This window comes from Camelus dromedarius, chromosome 2, assembly GCF_036321535.1.
Source record: "Camelus dromedarius isolate mCamDro1 chromosome 2, mCamDro1.pat, whole genome shotgun sequence".
In the NCBI taxonomy this organism is placed as follows: domain Eukaryota; kingdom Metazoa; phylum Chordata; class Mammalia; order Artiodactyla; family Camelidae; genus Camelus; species Camelus dromedarius.
The window spans coordinates 63,729,436-63,752,776 of NC_087437.1; the positions used below are offsets into that span (position 1 = coordinate 63,729,436).

Here is a 23,341-nt window from a genome sequence, read left to right on the forward strand (position 1 = left end):
GAAAGCTTCTGATTATTAGCCTTTTTTAGTTTTTCTTATTTGAAATGTGGTCTGGCTAAGTATATTCCCTTAATGTTTGACTCACTAGTTAGCTTCTTTAGCAGTATTACCTATTGTATCATCAGGCTTTGTACTTAATACATTTTTTTAAAAATAAGAGGTTTATTCATATATCATTCAGTTCATTCATTTAGAGTATAAAGTTCAATATTTACACAGTTATGCAACCATCACCATGATCAATTTTAGAACATTTCCATCACCCCAAAGAGAAACCCTGTACCGATTAGCAGTCACTCCCCATTTCTTCCTAACCTTCCGGATCACCACTGATCTACTTTTTGTCTCTATAATTTTGCCTACTCTGGGCATATAAAGTAAATCATACAACATGTGGTCTTTTGCACCTGGCTTCTTCACTCAGCATAATGTTTTGTTTCATTAATATTGTAGAGTGTATCAGTACTTTATTTTAATTTATTTTTCATTACTTTTTATTTGTTTTATTTCTAATGTCATACTGTATGGCTATGCCGCATTTTATCCATTCATCTGTTGAATGAATATTTTGAATATTTCCACTTTTTGGCTAATATGAATACCAATATGAACAGTCACGTGCAAGTTTTTGTATGGGCATACTGTTTTCATTTCTCTTGGGTATACCTACTTCTAGGATTGGAATTGCTGGGTTTTAGGGTAATTCTATATTTAACATTTTGAAGCAGACTGTTTTCCATAGTGGCTGTACCATTTTCTGATCTCATCAGCAGTGCATGAAAGTTCCACCTTCTCCACATCCTCACCAACACTTGTTCTTATCTGTCTTTTTAATGATAGCCATCCTAGTGGATGTGAAGTGTATCTCATTATGATTTTAATTTGCATTTCCCTAATGATGTTGAGCACCTTTTCATGTGCTTATTGACTATTTGCATATTTTTCTTGGAAAAAAATGGCTATTCAAATCCTTTGCCCATTTTTAAATTGGATTATTTGGTTTTTTTATTGTTGAATTTGTGGAGTTCTTTATATATTTTGTATGTAATTTCCTTATTACGTATTTGTAGATATTTTTTCCTGTCTGTGGGTTTTTCCACTTTCTTGATGGTATCTTTCGAAGCACATAAGTTTTTAATTTTAATAAAGCCCAGTTTTTTTTCTTGTGCTTTTGGTGTCATATCTAATAAACTGTTGCCTAATCCAGGGTCACAAAAATTTACTTCTGTTTTCTTCCAGGAGTTTTATAGTTTTAGTTCTTACACTTAGGTCTTTGATCCATTTTGAGTAATTTTTTTGTATATAGTGTAAGAAAGTGTTCCAGCTCTGTTCTTTGGCATGTGGATATCCAGTTGTCCCAGCACCATTTGTTGAAAGGACAATTATTTTTCCCATTGACTTGGCACGCTTGTTGCAAATCAAGTGACTGCAAATATGAGGGTTTGTTTCTGGACTCTTAGTTCTATTCCATTGGTTTATATGTCCATACATTTGTATTTTTCTTTTATTCATTCTACAAAGATTTATTGAGCATCTTTGTATGCCAGGCATTGTGCTTGACATGTCTAGCTTACTTATTTTGGGGAACCAGGCCATACCTCTTCAAAGCCCAAATCTCCTTTACAACTGATTCTAACAGGATATAATATCTCTTTTTCTTAATGAGATATAAAGTAATTTTCTTTCATAGCCAAACCTATGGAGGCAATTTTAGCTTTATACGATTTGCACATAGTCTTTTGGCAAGTTGTAGTTTGTCCAATTATATAAACATCCGGAAGTCTGAGGGTATTTTAGAGGGCTTGGAAGAATGAAAATTGGTCAGGGGTAGTCCACTGAATGTATTAAAGATGAGGTTAGTCTTAAAGTGGAAGAAGAATCTACAACTCGAGATGAGGGGTTCCTGGCATGTGTGGAGTTTCCCCACATGTGACTTGACAGGTCCAGGAAGTTGGTTAGTCTCGTTGCTGGCAACAGAGTAAAGCCACAGACAAATGGTGGAGGGGCTGCTGGATTGAGTACCCTTAATTCTGCTTCCAGATTTCATTTTTGTAGCAGTTCCTTGCCAAAGTGACAAAGAGAAAATAATGATTTCAGATAATGACTTATTGCTGGGTTTAAGATGAATTAAAGGAGGTAAGAATTTTATATAATGGTGACTGGTCTTTAGATAGAGACTGTGGTTTTAGGAATTGAAGGGAGAGGCCAAAGAAATGTAAACTTAGCAGAACTTGATGATTAATCTAAAATAACTAAAGATGATCCCAGTGTTACAACTTGAGGACACTGGGAAGATAATTGTACCATTGCTTACTGTAATGAACAAGGGGGAAAGAAATGGTATATAAAGATAATAAACTGATTTTGCCTACTTGTTGGCAAAATCTTCAAGTAGATTTTAAAAGATGCCCACTTAGCCATTAGATAGTGTATCAAGTCTGCTGTCCAGGAGCTCCCAATATTTCATTGACACAAATACAGTTGATTTTCCTTCCATAGTTACTGTTCATTTTGGAAACCCATATAATAAAATGAGCTTTCAATGTCTGATTTTAAAGGTCAAGCAGTAGCTTTATTTTCTCTACGTGTATGTGTTAAAAAATACTGAACTTTGACAGTGATTTTAAGACACTTAAGAAGAGTACCTAGATTCCATGGCTTGCTATTGCCATTGACAATATTACTGTTTTGAGAGAGGGAAAAAGGTTTAATATTGACTACATTGAAAAACATAGTCTATATAGCAATGTAGATAAGTCTCAGTTGCTCGTGATGGTTTTGGCTCTAAACGTGAAAATTTGGATGTCTTAGAAAATCTATTACATGTTGAAACTTAATACAGTACATTTATTTACACATCCTAAAATTTCTTTCAGGAATTGTTCCATCTTCTGTTGTCCTGGCTTCTTTCCAGGTGATGTCAAGAGTTTTTATGTTATGGGCAGTAACACATAGCGTCAAAGAGGTAAGCATTTATATAAACAAAAATAAAATAATATCAGCATTAACAACCGTTAGTCAGCTTTTCTTTCTCACATGGATATTATGGCTGAAGATGGAACTCCAGGTCATATCAATATAGCCCAGATAAAATTCACATGTACTATAGGAATCAGGTTACTAGTGGGAAACATACCCCCAAATATGCAGTGTTGTAAAGAGAAGGTTGGTTAAATAAAGTCCTGAAATCTCAGTTCCCTTGGCGATTTGGCTGGTGTGGATGTGGTCTGCAGTTCAGTTATATTTTTCTGGTTTCTTGTTTATATCCAGCACAGTAAACTCTGGATATCTATATCCTTATAGTGAGACTGTTGGGAGAGTGAGGGACATTAATTCATTCCCAGAGCTGTCCAATCTTTGTAGGACCAGGAAGAACAAACTTGTTTCCACCTAGCCCACCAGGATTAATAGACTTCCCAAGTGTGCTGAGTCTAGTGGTTCCAGGAGGTGAGTGCTCTGCTGGGGGTCTGGGGTGGTGGAGACCCAGGCAGGCCCAAGGATACTTCTTGTAAGAACCGAGAGGGAGAAAGCCATCATTACTGTGGGTGTAAGTCTACAACTAAGCTTTCATTTTCTGGTATCTGAGAAGGGAGTTGTTTTCCAGTATGTTTTTTTTGCTTTTTAAAACTCATTTATTACTTGCTGATGTCACCATGAGGTAGAGTACCTGTAGCCACCAGAAAGATTCAGTTTTCAGTTTTCTAGTCCCAGTAGCTTATCACCAACATTATTGGAGTCTTTAGCCTCGTGAAATGTGCTAATCCATTAGCATTATTCTGGTGTTTTCTTTGTCTTCCATTATTCTGAAATTCCTGTCAAAACATTTTGTTTTTCAGGATTTATTTTGACAGTTTCACTTGTATTTTAACTAATGATTTCTTTAAACATTTTATTGTCATATGATATACATGTGGTAAAATACACATAACTAATAAGTTTTTAACCAAAATTGATTAAGCCAAGTTGTTGTTTTTATTACGTATCCACAGGCTTTTTCTTTTAAACTCTGACTCCTTGAAGATGTCTACACTTTCTATGTAGAAAGAATGTAAAACAATCTCATACTTTTATATGATCAGTTTTGAGAGTGATCACATTTCTTTTAAAAAAAAAGTTAAAGAAAAACAGGGAAGTAAATCCTAATGTAGCATATTGCCCCTTCATTCTTAATTGTTTATGGAGTAAGGAAAAGTTATTCTTTTTGTTGGTTTCAAAGTCCTTTCTATAAGTCATTTTTTAACCTATATTTCTTCCTCCTTTACTTTTGTATATACACTGTGTCCTTTTTGTTTTAACCAACAACTCATAGTTTTAACTTCCCAATAGTCTCAAATGACCTAAAATTTATTCCTAATAGTAATCCATTTACATTTTTAAACAGGTGATTATGTACTTTCAATAATTACATGTTAGGTACATGAAGACAGACTATTGTCAACTGTGGAGTGTTTAACCACTTTGCTAATAAAGTCAGATGTTAAGTGTCTAGGTGCTAATGCTCCAGTAATAATAGATTATTCATGGCCTCTGTTTCTCCTCTCTTCTGCCTTGATAACTACTCCTCTGCTTATTAAGCACTTCTGGCAAAGAGGGTAGACAGGTAAATCAAAAATGCTTACAATTCAAGTCAAGTGATTCTGTTACCATATTGCTGTTACCAACACTTGCCAGGATTTCCTGGGCAGAGCAGTAAGACAGCTTGGCTTAAGCTAGTAAATGTCTCTGTGGATTATAGTTACATGGACCTGGTCATTGCCCTCCGTAACCACCTGCCTGACAGATGCAGACTTGACATTTAACAGATGGTTTCACATGCAGGGTCATATTTGAGACTTACAGTGGTTTAAGTTGTATGCTTGTTACATTTGCATATCCAGAATTGTTTCTCCACAACCAAACTTACCCAATTTCTACTATCGTTAACATATTTTCTTAAGAATGTAGTAAATTTTATTGTCTTTCTGTCACCTCTTGGGCCCTCTTCTTTTCACATTTACCCTGTTGATTATTTGACTTACTCCTTTCTCATGTAAGTAGGATTCATTGTTTCCGCTGTTCCACTGTCACACTTCTTTTCTCCTCCTTCCCCAATTCTTTGAAATAGTGAACCCATTCATCGTTTTGTTTTTGGCAGTAGATCCCCTCCTGGCCCACCCCAAGTCATTGGTAGCTAATTTGAAAACCTGTTGCTGTGGCATTTCAGAGGCCAGCCTGCTATCTGTCACCTGTTCCTTGGCCCTTTCTCTAGGCCAAAGGCTATTTTTCCTGGCATAGAATATCTTATTAGCTATAATTCAGTTTGTTCTGTACAATGTTACGTATGGATATATTGTTAAACTTCCATTCTTATGTTTCTGGAACATCTTTAAAATATCTTTATTTTCCTTATATTCAGCTCTGTTTATTTTAATGGTGGGAACTGCTTAATAAAATATATCTCACTTTCTCATAGTAATGGTCAAATTCTTTTCACACTTCTCTGCTTTCATTCTCAGTTTCTTTTTACACCATACTTCCCTCCAAAGTGGACACGAATTCTTTGTTTTCATAGCATTACGTTTGGATTTGGACTCTTGTTCCACCCTCTCTGGTCTGCTTATGTTTTCTATGCTCATTCCCCTTGTTTTCTATAATTGTACATGCTGTTCTAAGGTATAGACTGTATCCCTTATAAGACTAGATACTACTTTTTTCATATTTGAGGTATATTTCCTTTTAAGCGGCCCTAGGACGCATCCTCACTTGTCATTTTAATTCTCCTACTGCATGGGATGCTAGTCACATAAATGTTGCCATGTACATCATAGAGCTGAAAGGTGATCATATGGTTTTCTTTTATGATGTATAAGCAGCTACCATCATTAGTGTAACATCTTGATTGGTAGGATATTAAAGAAAAAAATCATCTCTATGCTGAAAAGCTTTTTCTTGACCTAGCATAGCCAATAACCTTCCCACTTCTTTTCCTTTTAAAGGGACTATTTATATAAGCAAAGTAAAGCTTATAACAGAACAGACAACAAGCTCGGGGTGGGAGGTAGGGCTTGGGGAATACAGGAGGGAATCAGAAATTCTGGCTGACCTGTTTCCTTTCCAGTTTTCCCGCCTAACTCCCAGACCTGAACCAGCTTCCTCGCCATCCCTTAGCCACACTGGCCACCGCCACTCCCACTCCAGGCCTCTACAGACATTTGTTCCCCTCAGCCTCTGTTTGGGTCTGTCTTCATCTCTTCACTGAACTGAAACAAGACTGACCTTTTTCAGTGTGAACCACAGTAGGAAATCCCACCTTCTGTCCCTGACTGTGACCTCTTTTCAGAAACAGACGAGTCCACAGGGCACGTATTCTTCCTTGTCCAAAAGTAGCTAAGCCGAACCCCAGATCCCTGCACACACAAGTAGGCCACTGTCCCTTTTCCTGGCCCAGCCCTCTTTGGAGAAGGCACTGCACATCCTCTCCTGAGTTCTTAGTGTAAGATCATTGGGTTCTTGGAGCAGAAGAAGTCCCAGGTCACCTCCATGGGCAGTGGTTGAATAAGAAGTTGCTGGACTTTCACAGTAACTTTAGCCCAAGTGCAGAGAACACCTTCGACACTTTACTAGGGGTAATTTGCATAAAATAGAGCTATACTCTGGAGTGCTGAGCCTTCTCTCCCTTCTTCCTCACCCTTTGTCGCCGTTGAAGAGGAAGTTTTCCCACATTCCTTTGGAATGTTCTGTGAATTCTCCTGATTTCACCAGCCAGCTGTTTCCCACCGCTTTCTGGCATGCCACTCGGCTTTGTGACACTTAACCTGACATCGTTGCTAACTTCTCAGCAAGATGCCTGCAGAAAGCTTATCATCAGTGTTTAAGAAAGTTAGTCACGTACAGTTCTTTACCCTTATGCTGGTTTTTTTTGTTTTTGATACATTACAGTTTACAGAGGACTTTATTGAAATATATGATAATTATTTGCTCTTGACAACCGTCTCTTAGGGTAGGTTGTAGTCTCCATTTAGAGTTCGGAAGCTAGAGAGGCAAATGACTGTCAAGTGGCAGAGAGGAGAACAGACTTCTGAATTCAAGGTCTTCCTCCCACATCAGCCTCATCTCACCCGTCAGAAATGTGTTGTAAACACATTCTTATTTTTGTGCTAACCATGCCTTCTAGCTGGTGTGGAGTTGAAAACCCCCATCTCTGACCCTGAAGCTTTTCCCTCCTCAGCAGTTCTGTCAGACACACGTGTACTGAGCTGTGATTCTCCAGTCAGGTCATTACACGTCAGCGTGCACAGCCACTGTGGGCCCCGTGTGCGTGTCTGCAACACTTTGCCCATTTGCTTCTCTGCTTTTTTAGTGCTCATTTCAGGGCTTTCTGATAAATCCCTCCAATTAATTGGCCTTTCTCCTTGAAAGTTCCCAGACTGTTTTTCGTACTGGGGTTTATGGACTATTTGGAACAGAATTACCAGAAAGCTTCTTAAAAATGCACCTTCCGGGTCCCACCCTACATTTGATACAGAATTTCTGGGAATGGAGTCAGAGAATCATCATTGTTATTAAGCTCCTTGGATAATTTTATGAATTCTAAGGTTTGAGAAATGCTCTAAGATGCTGTAATGTTGTGCTGTAATTTTTATTTGACCTTCTCTTTCTTGATTCTGCTTCACATTTCTGCTTAGTTTCCTTGAGGCCTAACCAAATCTCACCATCTCTGTCTCAAGTCCAAGAACCATGGTCTCATTCTTTAAAAAAAATTCTTAAAAAATGAAAGCCTGGCATTCCCTCACCCAGCTAAGTAGAGGGACTGTGAAGTTTCTGGGGCCTTCTCCAAAATCCAGTGTCTGCTGAGCTGAGGCTCACGTGTGTGTAAGACGAAGCTGGAGGGGCCCACCTTGAAGGTAGTCAGATCCGAAACCACAGCACTGAGGAAACTAAACTACCGTTTGTTTAGGGGGTGAGTTGGGGGAAGGGCTGTATCCTGGGCATGTGCTTCCTGTTGCCTGTCCAGACAGACCAGGCCGATCATTCAGGACGTAACATAACGTATGTTAGTACTGCACAGACATCTCTCTTCTTGGGATTTCTTGAGAAGTGTCACCTTCCATGGACAGCTTTATTATTTTCTAGGTAATTCAAACTCAGTATTCTAGAACATGGAGGCTTAGCAGCCATAACTTACATGAGGGGTTGGTGAGTGTGGACTTCCCAGCACTTACCCTGGGGCTTAGAACTAAGCACCTGAACTATCCGAGCCTTGTTTTTCTCATCTGTGACATGATACTAACATCTGCCCTACTTGTGTCCCAGAGTTTGTGTGAAGGTTTAGCAAAAGGAACATATGAAAACAAGGCAACAGTGTCTAGAAATCCAAGCCTCTTGCATGCAGTTTTTTGCTGAGCAGTTTCTGAAATCCCTTATAAAGCAGTTTCACTTCAGAAGAATGCCACTTCCTTCATGGATGCAACACGGTTTTCTTTTTCTTCCTCTTTTCCTTTTCTTTTTCACTCTTGTGGAAGCTCAGGTACTAAGTAGAGTGGTGCCCTGACTCCCCCACTGTTCCTGTGTGTTGCATTACGGCCTTTCTCCTCTGCTGGGTCCTCCAGCTGGCTTCACAGTGCGCTCATGCTCTTTGCCACCTTCTGAGGTTGCTTCTCTTGGTAGCATATTTCCTGTGGCTGCACACGCTCCTTGTCGTCCCTAATGGCCATCCATGAACATGGCCTTTTGGTGAGGCAGGAAGGGCACCTTCTTACCCTGTCACTCAGATGAGGAGCTGAGGTCCCATGTCTGGGGCACATCGTTCCCTCCTCAGGTACTGTGCTGGGACCAGAAGCCGTGCCACTGTCTTCTGGCCCAGTGCTCTTTCCACGGTGACATTCCATCTCAGTTAACAAAGGACATTAGGAGACATTCAGCATCTTCTGGCCCCTGGAATGCCAAATGTCTAAAATTCTCCACCCTACTCCATCTATTCCCTTACTTTCTATTTTAAATGTTTCTGTAGGTGGATTTGCATCACCTTCACTTTTAAAATTAGCACCTCTCCTAAAGGTAGAAAACCTCATGATGTTAATCAGACACTGTCAGACAACTCCTAGACAGATGCAGCAGTGCTTTAAAGCCCCTTGTGCACCTGTTACTGATGGACACTGAAAGATAGTGTTACTTTTCTCCTAACTGGATGGTTCACTTTGACATTGCCTTGTTTACCTTAGGAGATTTTGGTAACCTCAGATTGTCTATTTTTCTCTTAGTGTTTTTCTGTCCCTTTCCAACATTTTCTTGAGCTATGTATAAAGATTTTATTTCAAAATGCTGAGAAATATTTAGACCCTTTTGGGTTCAGTGTAGGCTCACTTCTGACATCCCATGTTGCATCTTGCTCCCATTGTCTTGGTTCTCTTGTAGCCCTTGAAAAACTCCACTGGAACTCCTTGGTTTATAATATATTTACTCCAATGGTATTGTTCTTAACTGATAATTAAGTCAGTTAGGTTTAAAATAAAACATCTTAAACCATGCAAGCGAGCCTTACCAACACAGCCTGCTTTGTCGATTAATCATTGAGTAGGTTCCAAGCTCAACAAAATCAGGAAATTGGTTTCATTTCTGTTTAATGTTGACCTTTTTCTCCTCTGGGCTCTCCACCACTGCACCCTGTGCCCTCCTCACTGGTGACCCTGCCCCACAAACACTCACACTTGAAGCTCCTCAGGACCTTTTTCTCTTGCTCTCTTACCCCAAGGGCTAAATCTGACATCCACCATTCCCTTTTCTCACTTCCGGCATGAGAGGGAGCAGTTTACCCCAGGCAGACTCCCCAGAAAGCTGCACAGTTATCTTCATTTGGGGAAATGCCACTTGGGAGGAATGGCTAGGGCCGGACCTGTCAGCTCCAAAGGAAAGTGTCCCACTGTTATGAGGCTCTTCTAGGACCCAGAGCCGGACCTGCCCCAGCCTGCCCAATCCAGACCATCTTGGCAGATACCCGGGCCTTTCAGGCTTGAGCACTATTGGATTCCTCCTTTTCCATCTGCCCCAGAACTTCCAGATCTTAGGTTTTCCAGCACAATTACAGTTCAGTTAGTCTTTTTAAATATTATACTAAAACACCTCTTCCCCATTTAGTTAATGTTCTGGGTGTGTCAGTGGGGTCTCCTGTTTTGCTCCTATTTTTGATAATGAAATTTCGATGAAGGAGCTTATTGTTGGAATGCATCCTCTTTAAGCATAAGACATTTCCATACTACTGGGCAGTATCTTGATCTATATAATTGCTACTACTTTCAAATAGAAGGAAACCTGTTTAGAGCCAAATCTGGATACTTGGAGTCCTAAGATTAGCAAGCCTTTTATCTTATTTTTTTATGGAAATATAGTTAATTTACAGTGTTGTGTTAGTTTCAGGTGTGCAGCAGAGTGATTCAGTTATATATATTCTTTGTCAGATTCTTCTTCATTATAGGTGATTACAAGATATTGAATATAGTTCCCTATGCTATACAGTAGGTCCTTGTTGTTTGTCTGTTTTATATATAGTAGTGTGTATATGTTAATCCCAGACTCCTAATTTATCTCTCCTACCTCCCCCACCTCCACTATCCCCTTTGGTAACCGTAAGTTTGTTTTCTATGTCTATGAGTCTATTTCTGTTTTGTAAATAAGTTCATATGTATCCATTTTTTTAGATTCCACTTACAAGTGATAGTCATATGATATTTGTCTTTCTCTGCCTGGCTTACTTCACTTAGTATAATGATCTCTAGGTCCATCCATGTTGCTGCAAATGGCATTATTTCTTTCTTTTCTGTAGCTGAGTAATATTCCATTGTGTGTGTGTGTGTGTGTGTGTGTGTACACCAAATCTTTATCCATTCGTCTGTCAGTGGACATTTAGGTTGCTTCCACATCTTGGCTGTTGTAACTAGTGCTACTATGAGCATTGGGGGTGCATTACCTTTTTGAATTAAAAGTTTTCTCACGGTATATACCCAGGAATGGGATTGCTAGATCATATGGTAAGTCTGTTTTTAGTTTTTTAAGGAACCTCCGTACTGTTTTCCATAGTGACTGCACCAATTTACATTCCCACCACAGTGTTGGAGGATTTCTTTTCTCCACACCCTCTCCAGCATTTGTTATTTGCAGACTTTTTAATGATAACCATTTGACTGGTGTGAGGTGATACCTCATTGTAGTTTTGATTTGCATTTCTCTAATAATTAGTAATATTGAGTATCTTTTCATGTGCTTGTCAGCCATCTGTATGTCTTCTTTGGAGAAAAGTTTATTTAGGTCTTCTGCCCATTTTGGGATTGGGTTGTTTGTTTTTTGATATTAAGCTGTATGGGCTGTTTGTGTATTTTGGAAATTAATCCCTTGTTGGTAGCATCATTTGCAAATACTTTCTCCCAGTCTATAGGTTATCTTTTCATTTTGTTTGTGGTTTCCTTTGCTGTGCAAAAGCCTTTAAGCTTAATTAAACCCTATTTGTTTATTTTTGGTTTTATTTCCATTACTCTAGGAGGTGTATCCAAAAAAGTATTGCTGCAATTTATGTCAAAGAGTGTTCTGCCTATGTTTTTCTCTAGGAGTTTTATAGTATTCAGTCTTATGTTTAGGCCTTTAATCCATTTTGAGTTTATTTTTGTACATGGTGATAGAAACACGTTGGCTACCAACATTTTTCTTGTGGATTACCCTCTATCCCAGAGCTGTCCAAAAGAACTTTCGGCAGTGGCAGAAGTGTTCTGTATCTGTGCTGTTCAGTACAGTAGCTACTGGCTGTATGTGAACACATGCTGAACCCTTGAAATGAGGTTAGAGTGACTGAGGAACTGAATTTTAATGTAATTTAATTTTAAATAGCCACATGTGACTGGAGGTTCCCATGCTGGACTGTGTATCTGTAGTTGTTCATTGTAACATTATTTACCATTCCCTTGATTTCAGTCAATTAGCTTTCCATGTATTTTATTTCATATGTGCATGGCTGTATTTTTTTTTAAGAAACAAATAAGCAAAGGAAATTTATGTGGTATACTTGGTGTGCTGTGTTCTTAAAATCTGGGGATTTTTTTTTTAATACTCTGGATTAAATTGTTATAAAAGTCCTAATTGCAGGTATGGGCAACAGAGTGGACGGTATTCTCGTCTGTTGCAGACATAGCAGTTGATTAACTGGTGAGGCAGGAAGCCATTCAGGCCCCACTTTTCAGAGGCCTGCAGTTTGGCCTTTGCAGCGGATTCACCATGATAGCATGTCCCAGGTTTGCCCTTGTTGAAAACCCTTTCACAGGCCTTTTCTCTCCTATCTGAGTTAAAAGATGCTATAGAAGTATAGTCAACATTAGTATCCTAGCAAGCTCAAAGATTCTCATTTCACACTGTAAAAGTAAGATGATTGGCATGCATCGTGAGCATTGCTAAAATATGTCAGCAAAGTCAAGGAAAGTTAAAAATTATTAGCTATAAACTGCCTTTAAATAGGTGTGCTCCACAGTACAATGAGTGGCATTTTTAAAGCATTGATTAATATTCACTTGAAAACTTTTAGTATGTAGGAGGGGGAGCTATCTCTTAAATTATCTGCTCCTTTGCCAGATCAGTCCTTTATGTACTGTAGCTTTTGCAATGTAACTTTATTTTCAGCATGAATATGGAGTATCAGTTTAATTTAAAATACGTAAATTGACAAGAATACCAGCCTCCTGACAGCTGACCTGCACAGTGCGTGCAGCAAGTCACTGGTCTCATTGGGAACCTTGAAGATGACAGGGGAACCTAAAGAAATCATCCCCATCCTCCTGCTCCCGTGAAATATATGAGGTGTATTTCTGTTTCTTCAGGGAAGAGGGTTCAGTAACCTTTTTTACGTACCCATATCAAGAAGCCCTGTATAGTCAGGAAGCTGTCATCATAAGCTGTGATGCATCATGGATAAAATAAAGCATATTACTAAATCGTCTGCATTTTCCAGAGAAAGGACCCTTTGAAGTCTGACGTGAAACCCTGGTGCACTTCGCGAATTTGTAAGACGTGACTTGATATACGTGTGTGGATGTGTATGGAAGCATGTTGAGGGAATGCTTGCATTTGGATGGGACAGGGGAGACTAATTATTAGGCTTGATGCATTAAAGACTTTTAACTTGTCTTTTCTTTAGATTGTTGCCATAAACATTTGTTTTTAACAGGATAAGTCTTGGCATCTTCTCCCCTTTACTATATTTTGATCTAGCAGAAAGTTACCAGGATAACCAAAAACTTGATAATTATGCATCTCCTTTGCCTTCTGCATTGGTGCTGTCTGGTTAGGTCAAGTTTAAGGAATCTTTTGTTGAGGTCACTGCCTCAAAGAAAAGTATGTTGAGAGCCTCAAGTGTAAAAACTAATCAAATTAACCAAGTTATTGTATACCACTGAATATTTTTTAAATTGTAGAGTTTTTCAAACAGTCATGTTAACATTTGTGTAGCACTTTGCCGTCTGTGGCAGAGCTTATCATCTGGCAGCGGATGTCTGTCCCACTGGTGGGTTTTTAAAAAAAAGTTCAAGGAGAGCACAATGACTGGAGGGTGGACGTCATCTGAGAAGAAAGGCAGTCCTCACCTCAGCTGGTGATTGGCAAATCGATCTAGTGTTAGGCAGTCTCTGAGTTTTTTAAGAAAAAGCAGAAATACAGATTTTTTTTTAATGGGAAATCTCTCAATTAAAAAAAAAAAAAAGTGGCTCAAATATTTTTTAAAGCACTGTACAAGCCCAAACAAGACAACTACAAACCAGGACCGTGGGCCATTGTTTTAGTATTTATACTTCATGAGGTGATATTCATAGCCTTTGTTTCTGTCTTGATGACATTTTTGCTATTATTAAACTGTCATAGAATAAAAGAACCATGATATTTCACAGTGTATATTGCCAATTTCATGTTCTTTTGACCATGTCAGTCATCTGACAATGACCAATCCTGTCCCCTCTAGAATGTTGGGTAGGCACATTGGGATGATGCATTTAGAGGTTGGGGGCAGACGGTAGGGTGAGTATGCCCCACTCTCCCCCTAGGGCCACAGTAGCCTCCTGCTGGGGATATTGTTCTCATGCTGTCTTGCTGTAATTAAAGGACTGTTGCGTCATAGACTACTTACACTGTATAGGATGTAGGTGATCAAAGTGGGACTCACTATGGCCCCATTCTGATGCAGTCCCCGTACTTGAGTTGGGTTGAAGCAAATAGTTGCATAAAAATGTTTCAGTTAATAATATGCCCTTTGAATGTGAGAGAATCAAACAGAACTCAGGAAGAATATTGGGAAAGGCTAGCAGCTGGTAAGATCATTAGACATTGCAGAGCTGGTACAAATATATTAGCCTTAAAGTAGAGAGAGAGATGACAGCTCTTAAAAACACTTAAACAACAAAAAGCGAAACAACAACAAAACAAAATATCTTGGTAATTAAGCCTAAGAGGCAGCCACCAGCCTGTATTGGGTTCCAGCAGAGGCTAGCATAGATAGTAGAAACTTAATAAATATTTGTTGATTTGAATTTTTCTTTCATGGAATAATAAGAACTGCTATTTATTAAAAGGTTAGCACTTTACTAAGCACTTGACAGGTTTTTATAACCCTACGTCAACCACGCAAATTTCCCATATGAGGAAGCGGAGGCTGGGAGAGGATAAGGACATGCAGCCTGGAAGCCTGGAGGTCTCTGATTCCAGAGATGCAGTGACTGGAGAAGAGGCTAGTTGTAGGAACCCACCACTCTATCTTCATGTTTTCTAGGAAATGGGCTAAGTAGATAGTAGCATTAAAGTTGGACTAATGGAAGCATTTTAGCATTCAGACCTGCATGTCTGACTTTGTCATAAATGCAGAATTGATCATGCATTGCTTGTTGACTGCATGCTTATAGATTTTTCTCATTGCATGTTCTGAAAAGTTAATTTCATGACCCAAGAGTTGTTTTGGTAGGCCGGATGTTTAAGCCATCATCCACATCAAAAACTAGTCATTAGTTACTGTGTTATAATGGAAATAAATTTTTAACCAGTTTCTTTGTTATTCTAGATTAAGAAAAATCTATGTAGATGCACATTTTTCTCTCCTTTAAAGGGGAAGGGTATTAATATTTATAACTTTCATTTATCATAAAAAAGGAACAGTACCTTCTGGTTTATTTACCATGTATCCTATCATGGATTTTTAATAAACACTAAATCATGAAGGACACTTTACACATGAAATTGCCATGTGAAAAGACTAATACGAATCCAAACATCTCTTTTTTTAAAAACCACCACACGTTGATACTCATTACATTTCAATTTCTAACCAAGGATGAAATTCCTTTTAAGTAGATATCTAAGTGAGTTACATTTTTGTTCAGAAAAGCTTAATAAAGTTATAGAAAGGACCAGAATTGTCGTCAGAATTGTCCTGTTCCCCAGCCCAAACCTTCTGCTGACGTCACCAACCAGGCAGCAGCCCCGTGGCCTCACTCTCCCTGGGGAGCTGCCCTCCTCACCCAAGGCTGTTCCAACCAAGGCAGAGAACATGCAAGCCAGGCCGCAGACTGGTCAGCAAATACTTACTCAGTACTTTGTCTGCTCTGGTATTGTGCTAAGCACTAGGATGCATGGAAAAGGGAAGTCATGCGTGCTGCCCTCACAGGGCTTCCACAGGGCGTAGCACAGGAGCCGAATCCAGCAGCAGCACAGAGTGGGGTGACTGACAAGGCAGGAAGGACAGGGTGCTGGCACCACACGTCATACTTCAGCTGCCCAGCTGAGGGGCTGAACTAGCTTGCTCCAGCTCCTAAGGAGCAATTCCATCTCCCAGGCCCAGTTGGTTGTTCCCCATCATGGGGTGGTCTTGGGGATCCAATGAGTTAATACATATAAAAGCATTTAGAGCAGTGCCTGGCACTTATTAAGTGCCCAATAAATGTTAACTGCGTATTAGCTATAAATAGTAACCTAATTTTCCCAAAAAATTTAGTGACAGATTTCTATATAACTGGGTTGAGTTCTTTCCTATGTCCTGAAGCAGAGATATAATTGACTTTTAAAACAGAAATATAATTGACTGTTCACACAGGAATGGATTTTTTTGTACTTATTAAAATAGGATCACAGTTAGCTGGTGAAAATTTATACATAATTACTTTTATCATACTTAAGGAATAATTAGCCCTGCTAATGGGAGTTATCATTATCTTAATCATCATCATTATCCTAATCCAAAGCATTTATTAAAAATTTGATTTTGCCTTTTAAGCAAGCTAACCCCTCTTCAAAGAGAGTTTTTGGACCTGCCCTCAGGGTAGTTACAGTGTAAGACAGTAGTAATGCTGATACAGATTTGGGTCAGCATTCAATCTGTTGTTCCTTCTCGAGTTACCATCTCTTAGTGTGTTGTTACTGCTGGTTATTGTTCTAAATATTCTTATGTCTTCTTTTTTGGTTATGTAGCCCACCTCTCCTGGCAGATTCAGAGGCTTCATACCAAAAGCAATATATAGAAACCACATGATGTTGTTTTTGCTTCTAATGGTGTCCCCAGAGTGGTTGCTTAGTACTCAGGTGATATTTTGAAATAATTTCAAATTTACGAAATAGTTGCTAGAACAGTAGAAAGAACTCTCACATTTCTTCATTCAGATTCCCCAGCAATTGGCATTTTACTGCACTTGTTCCTTCACCTACTCCTCTGTATTTCTAAACCCATTATCTTTTTTTTTTCCTGAACCTTGAGAGCAGGCTGTACATGATGTCTTGTCACCCCTGAATACTCAAGTACATGTTTCAGACATTCTTCTACATCACCTGCATATGACCCTCCAGTCCGGAAGCCAACACTGCTACAGTAGACCTGTCCCATCCACAGGCCTCACTCAGATTTCACTGTCTAAACAGTGTCCTGTTTTCTCCTTTCTGGAAAGGCAGATATTTACTAAATATTTTCTGTGCTCCAGGTATTGTGCTAAGCACAATACACAGGGTACACAGGGAAAGGAGAGAAATAGTTGTTGTGGTATTCCTGCCACATACATGTTACACTGAGCTGTCAGGTCTCTTCAGACCCATCAGTCTAAGACTAAGAAGTCTCACTCTGTGTCTCATGCCCTTGACAGTTTTAAAGAGTACAGGCCTTAATTTCTCTAGGGTGACCCTCAACCTGCATCCATACAGTGCTCCTTCATAACCAGTTCAAGCGAAGCATTCTTGGCAGAAGTACCACGGAAATGGTGCCATGCTCTTCTCAGGGCATCACGTGAGGTGGCAGCGCCACGTCTACCAATCCCACCCCTGGTGATGTTGACCTCAGTCACCTGCTTCTGTTGGTGTCTGCCAGCTTCTCCACCTTCAAGTCACCATTTTTCCTGTTTCATTAATCAGTATTTGTGGGAATGATTCCTGCCTCTATCAGCCGTCTCTGTTAACTATCAAATGTGATTCTCTACTTCTGTCATTTCTTTGACACGTATTAGTTGGTATCCTGCTGTAAGGAATAGCTTTCCCTTTCTCTCATTTGTTTATTCATTTATTTATTGTATTTATATCAGTTTGGACTATGAATTGCTATATAATCCAGTGGACTGTAACCTGTATTTACTTTGATGCTAAAGTTGTCTGTGATTTGGCCAGTGGGAATCCTTTCTCCTTGCCCTTTTGACTTGTTTTCATCATTCATTGAGCATTTCCTTACTTTCCAACAAAAAGATTTCCAGACTTAACTTCCCCTGCCCCAGTCCTAGAATCAGTCATTTTGCCAAAGAACCTGGTTCCTTTTAGTGGAGGATGGTACATTTAGGACTCAAGATCTAGGTAGTTGAGGTGCTTCTTGTTACTGGGATGTTATTGCTTCTTGATCCTCTCAGTAGAGAAAGCTAGATTATATGTGTATGATGTATATGTGTACATATACATATACTCGTACACATGTACGTTTAAAAGTATATAGCTGGGTGTGTATATACATATGTGTGTGTGTATATCTATATACTCATGAGCTCATACCAATTCCTCCAATTACGATCCAACAATCTAACACCTTGGTGTTCTTTCTAGCATTCTCCCTGCCATGTTTGTAAATACCATCTTCAATAGCAAGAAGTCCTTTTTTTAATATATTGATTTATTTGTTCAGTTTATTTATTTACAACATGTAACTAATTTTCCAACCACACTAGCCATCTCTTCTACCTGCCACCACTCCGTCACCTCCCCATCCTCAATTGCAAAAGGGGTGTTCTCCCCACAGCAGCAGGGGTGTATGTGTGTGTCTGAAACCCAAGAGGAAAAGTCAGAACTGTTCAGAGTTTGGGGGCACAACTTTTGTAAGCCTCACTTTCCTCATCAGTGAACTGGAGATTCCATGAGGTAATATATGTTAAAAAGTGATTGACATATAGCATGAGTTCAGTAACTATTTATTAGGTATAATTATTTTTACTGCTGTTGTCATCGTAATTATTAAAAAGAGATTATTCCCCCTCCAGAATTAAAAATGGGCAAGAGACATCTCTCAAAAGAAGATGTACAAATGACCAACAAGCACATGAAAAAATGCTCATACATATAAAAATTCTGGTACATGCTACAACATGGATGAACCTTGAAAGCATTATGCTAAATGAAACAAGCCAGACACGGAACGGCACATACGTATATTCTACTTAAGTGAGGTGCCTAGAATTACCAAGCTCTTAAAGACCGGAAGTAGAATAGTGGTTACCAGGAGCTAAAAGGAGGGAGAAATGGAGAGATATCACTTAATGGGAATAGAATTTGTTTGGAATGATAGAAACATTTGGAAATGGATAGTGGTGATGGTTGTACAGTATGGTGAATATACTTAATGCCACTGAAATATACACTTAAAAATATACACTTAAAAAATATACACTTAAAAATACACACTTAAAATGTTAAATTTTAAGTTAAATATTTATCACAAACCTGTTACTGCAATTTTAAGATGACACTAACATGAAAAAGCTGCCTATATGTATCCTTTTAGGAATACTTCCTTTTTCCATAGCATACACTGGTTATAGATACATTGCTGCCCCTAACCCCCAGCAAAACACGCACACGCACACAGACACACACACACACACACAGAGTCTGCTAAAGGAAGATTGAAGAATGATACTTGTAGAGGTGAACAGGCAGGGAAAGTTGGGGAGTCAAATGGATCTAGAACAGAGTTGGCTTGTGGGCGACATGTAGCCTGCAATTTGTGATGATTTTTACCTTTTTAAAAGGGTGTAAAAAACAAAGAAGAATACATGACTAAGGCCACATATTGCACAAAGCCTGAAATATTTGCTATTTAGCCCTTTTCAGGAAAAGTTTGCCAACACCTGATCTGAAGTGTTGCTGTGGACTGAATCATGTCCCCGAAATTCACATCCGGAAACACTAAGCCCCAGTGAGACGGTATTTGGAGGGGGACCTTTGGTAGGCGGTTAGGCTTAGATGAGGTCATGAGGGCAGAGTCTTCACCCTGAGGTTCAGGCCCTCTAAGGCACTAGTATCCATGCACATAATACCTTTTACACATTCTGTAGGAGAGCTTCTCCCTCCCTACCATGTGACAACACGGTGATAAGACAGCCAGCTGCAAGTCAGGAAGGGGGCCTCACGAGGAAGCAGACGTGCTGGCACCCTGATCTTGGACTTCAGGAGCCCTGAGAAAATACATTTTTGCTGTTGGCACCCCCGCCCCCCAGTCTGTGGTGTTTTACTGTGGCAGCCGGAGGAGACTAAGATAAACATACTCCTCCCAGTTCTGCCAAGAACTGACTCGAGTCCTCATCTACCAAAATCTCTCCACAAGGGAAAGGGGTATCAAGAAGAGCAAAGAATGCTCACTAGAAAGCATGATCGGGGGCTTTCTCTGAAATACCCAGAGGGGGAAGCAGTAGGTCCCAAAATGCCAAGAAGAATAGGGTTTCTACAAAAAAGATTTTCTTCCGTGGCACCATCTGTTTTTCTTTGAATGTAATAAAAGTGACAGCTTTTCATGTACTAATGCTCCCTGAGCCTTTTAAAGTCAAACATATGATGCTATTTGTGTGTAAAGGTTTTCCTCTTGCGCCCATTTGTTTCTCCAGCTTGAATTTCTGTGTAAACTCCTTTGGCTAAATTACACAAACTGCCCACACCCCGTGTCTCCTCCCTCGCTGTAGAACAGGGGGCTGAATCTTCCGTCTTCAGTGTGGAGGGTCCAACATGCAGCTCCCAACACCAGGCAGAGGAAGATTTCCTGGCCAGCCAGGGCTGCTCCGTGCCCACTCCTCCATTTGTGCCATGATTGTGAACAGGCAGCTTTGAAACATGGCTTCAGGACATTTTTGGTCAGCCTAGCCCAAACCTGCCCTTTGTCTCCTTTTCCTTTGTAAACCTTGATAAATTCCCTTCTCCCCTTTTGCCCTAAATGCCTCCTTCTCCCATAAAAGGCAATAATATGTATGTATTTAAAGTAAATGTTTTATTCTTTTAAAAACAACTTTATGGAGGTATTAATTTACATACCAGAAAGCTAACCCATTTTAAGTGTGAAAGTCAATGCTTTTTAGTAAACTTACCAAGTTGTGCAACCATCACCATAATCCAGTTTTAGAACATTTCTGTCACCACAATATGATCCTGAATGCCCTTTTAAAGTTAATCCCCATTTCCATTCCCAGCTCCTGATAACCATCAATCTACTTTCTGTCTCTAGGTTTTCCTTTTCTGAACATTTCATGTAAAGGAAATCATACAGTGGGTGGTTGTTAACATTTGGCTTCTTTCACTCTGCATCATGTTTTTGAGGTTCATCTGTATTGTAACGTGTACCAGTATCTTTCCTTTGTTTTGCTCAATACAGTTCCATGGTGTGGATGTACATCACGTTTTGTTTATCCATTCACCAGTTGCTAGACATTTGAGTTTTTACTCTTCTGCTGTTATGAACAACACTGCTGTGAACATTTGCGTGCAAATCTTCATGTGAACATACTGAACCTCGTATTCTTGATAATTAATCAAATTATGTTTCTAGTTCTTAATTAAAATGCATCTGAGTTGAACTTTTTATAATCTTAGTCCTTTGCCCCTCAAAAAACCCTCAAAGTTAAATGGGCTTTTTTTTTTTTAACTCACTTGAGGCTACCAGTTGATTCTTTTTCTCTGAGTCACTGGCTCTTCACAGAAGAGAAGCTCCCTACTTCTTAGAAAAATGTTCCCAGCTCCTGCTTTCCAAAAAAAGGAAAGAAAATATAAGATATCATTCAGGTTAAGGAGCACTGATTGCGCATATTCCTCGTGTCCAGACCTATGTCGAGGGCTGAGGAAGCCAACTGGTGTGAGACCTGGACCCCTGAAGACCTTACCATCCATCGGGGTGGGCAGGGGGCCGGCAGTCGAGCCAGGGAATTATTCCCCTTCTACACATTCAGCAGTCAGTAAAGAAAGAGGAAGTCTTTTAAAAAGTTATTCTCTCCTCTCCTGCCTTCTTTGAGAAAGGAAAATTATTTTAAAGAAGTGCTATTAAAGTCTCTACCCATTTTTTCCCCAACTAAAAGAAGTTCAGCTCCTGCAAGGAAGTTAGTGTCAGCCAGAGTTCGTGCCTTTGCCACGTGCAGGTTGTGCGCACACACCTTCCAAAGCGTAGCAGCTGGAAGCCCTCACTGGCTACCATCCAGGTCGGCCTCCCACCCTTCGTAGGACTCGTTCCTGAGTGGCCTCAATTTGGCTATGACCGGGGCCTTGGAGCACACAGCTTCATGAGGTGGCCTATTTTATCAGTCAACTGGTTTGTTACATAGTTTTTCTTATTTTGAACTTTTTCCTCCCTGTTAATTTTTTCCATTAGTCTCATGCCTGTTGCACATGATATCCTTTTGCCTATTTTGAAGTAGTTGACCTTCTTCCTGGTTCCAGAGTAAGTGCTGCTAGTTCAGGGGCTCTTATAATGGACTCTGATCCCTCAGTGGGGTCTAATCTGTTTAGAGTAATCAGAGTGAGAGACTGTTGTAGACAAATACTGGCTGGTTGGTTTGAACAGCCAGCTACGTGTACCTTGTTGACTCATGTATGAAACTATGGAACCAGAAATTCCAAATCTGTTGGATTCATAAGCTCAGTCTTCTCCATTCAGTACTAAAGTCATGTTGTTGTTGCTGAATCACATTACTTTATATTTAGCCTTGTTAAATTTGAGCTTACTGGGTTTGTTTTTAAGAACTCTTTTATTGTTAAATAATGCATAACATAAAATTTACCATTTTAACCATTTTTAAGTTCACTTGCACTAAGTACATTCCCATTGTTATGTAACCATCTTCACCACCCATCTCCAGAACTTTTTTCATCTTCTAAACAGAACTCCATACCCATTAAATAATTATTCCCTATTTGCTTTCACTCCCAGTCCTTGGCAACCTTCTGTCTCTACTTTCTGTCTCTGAATTTGACTACTCTGGGTACCACATGAGTGGACTCACATTTTTTAAATGGCTTATTTCACTTAGCATGAACTTTTGATGGATGTTTGGGTTGTTTCCACCTTTTGGCTATTATGATAATGCCGCTGTGAAATGTGGATGTACAAATATCTGTTTGAGTCTCACTGATCTTACTGGTTTTAACTCATTACATTCTACCCCTACTTTGTGTTATTGGATAATTATCTGCATATTAGATCAACTTGATCTCTGACTTTACCCAAGCCCCTTAATAACATGTTGTACTTCCTGCTGACCTGAAGCTATCATTTGTACAAAACAGTCATTTCCCCCATCCTTAGTCTTTTTAAAATTATGACATGGTCTTCACAGCTGGATTCTAGGAACAGACATGTTTTCATATGCATCCTGAGTCTGAGTTGTTATGGCTCTTTTGGTTAAAGTCTAACAAGCGGGTATGTGAATCAGATAACCTCTAGGCTGGATCAGAGTGAGAGGCTGGGGGTTTGTTTGCTTTTCCCCTGTTTATTTGAAGGCTTCTAAGACTACTTAGAAACTAATATCAGGTATCAAAAAGCAGAGAACTGATTAGGATTGAATTGTTTTGTTCCACAAATATCTGTTGAGCTCCTACTTGTGAAAAGCACAAAGTGCTTTGGGGAATCAAAAGATGAATAAAACACGCTCCCTGCTTTCAAGACGATTATAATGCAAAATATTAGAAGAACTTCCTATTATAACACAAAGATCTTTAAGGAAGGCTTCAGCCCATAGGTGTAAAAACATATCTCCTTAATATGAAGAGGATTACAAAATACATCAAAAGGCAACGTGTGCTCTGAAATTATATTTCAGTATAGATGGGTTTTAAGGATTTGGGGACAGACTGAAAAATG

At 39.4% G+C, this 23,341-nt stretch overlaps 1 protein-coding gene across 1 annotated transcript in view; it reads left to right on the forward strand.

The window, feature by feature from the left end:
• HACD2 (3-hydroxyacyl-CoA dehydratase 2) overlaps positions 1 to 23,341 on the forward strand; it is an 88,356-nt gene that overhangs the window by 50,796 nt on the left and 14,219 nt on the right. The window contains exon 4 of the mRNA XM_031454617.2: positions 2,877 to 2,965. Within this exon, the coding sequence (XP_031310477.1) occupies positions 2,877 to 2,965 (89 nt within the window). The remainder of the gene's footprint in view (positions 1 to 2,876; positions 2,966 to 23,341) is intronic.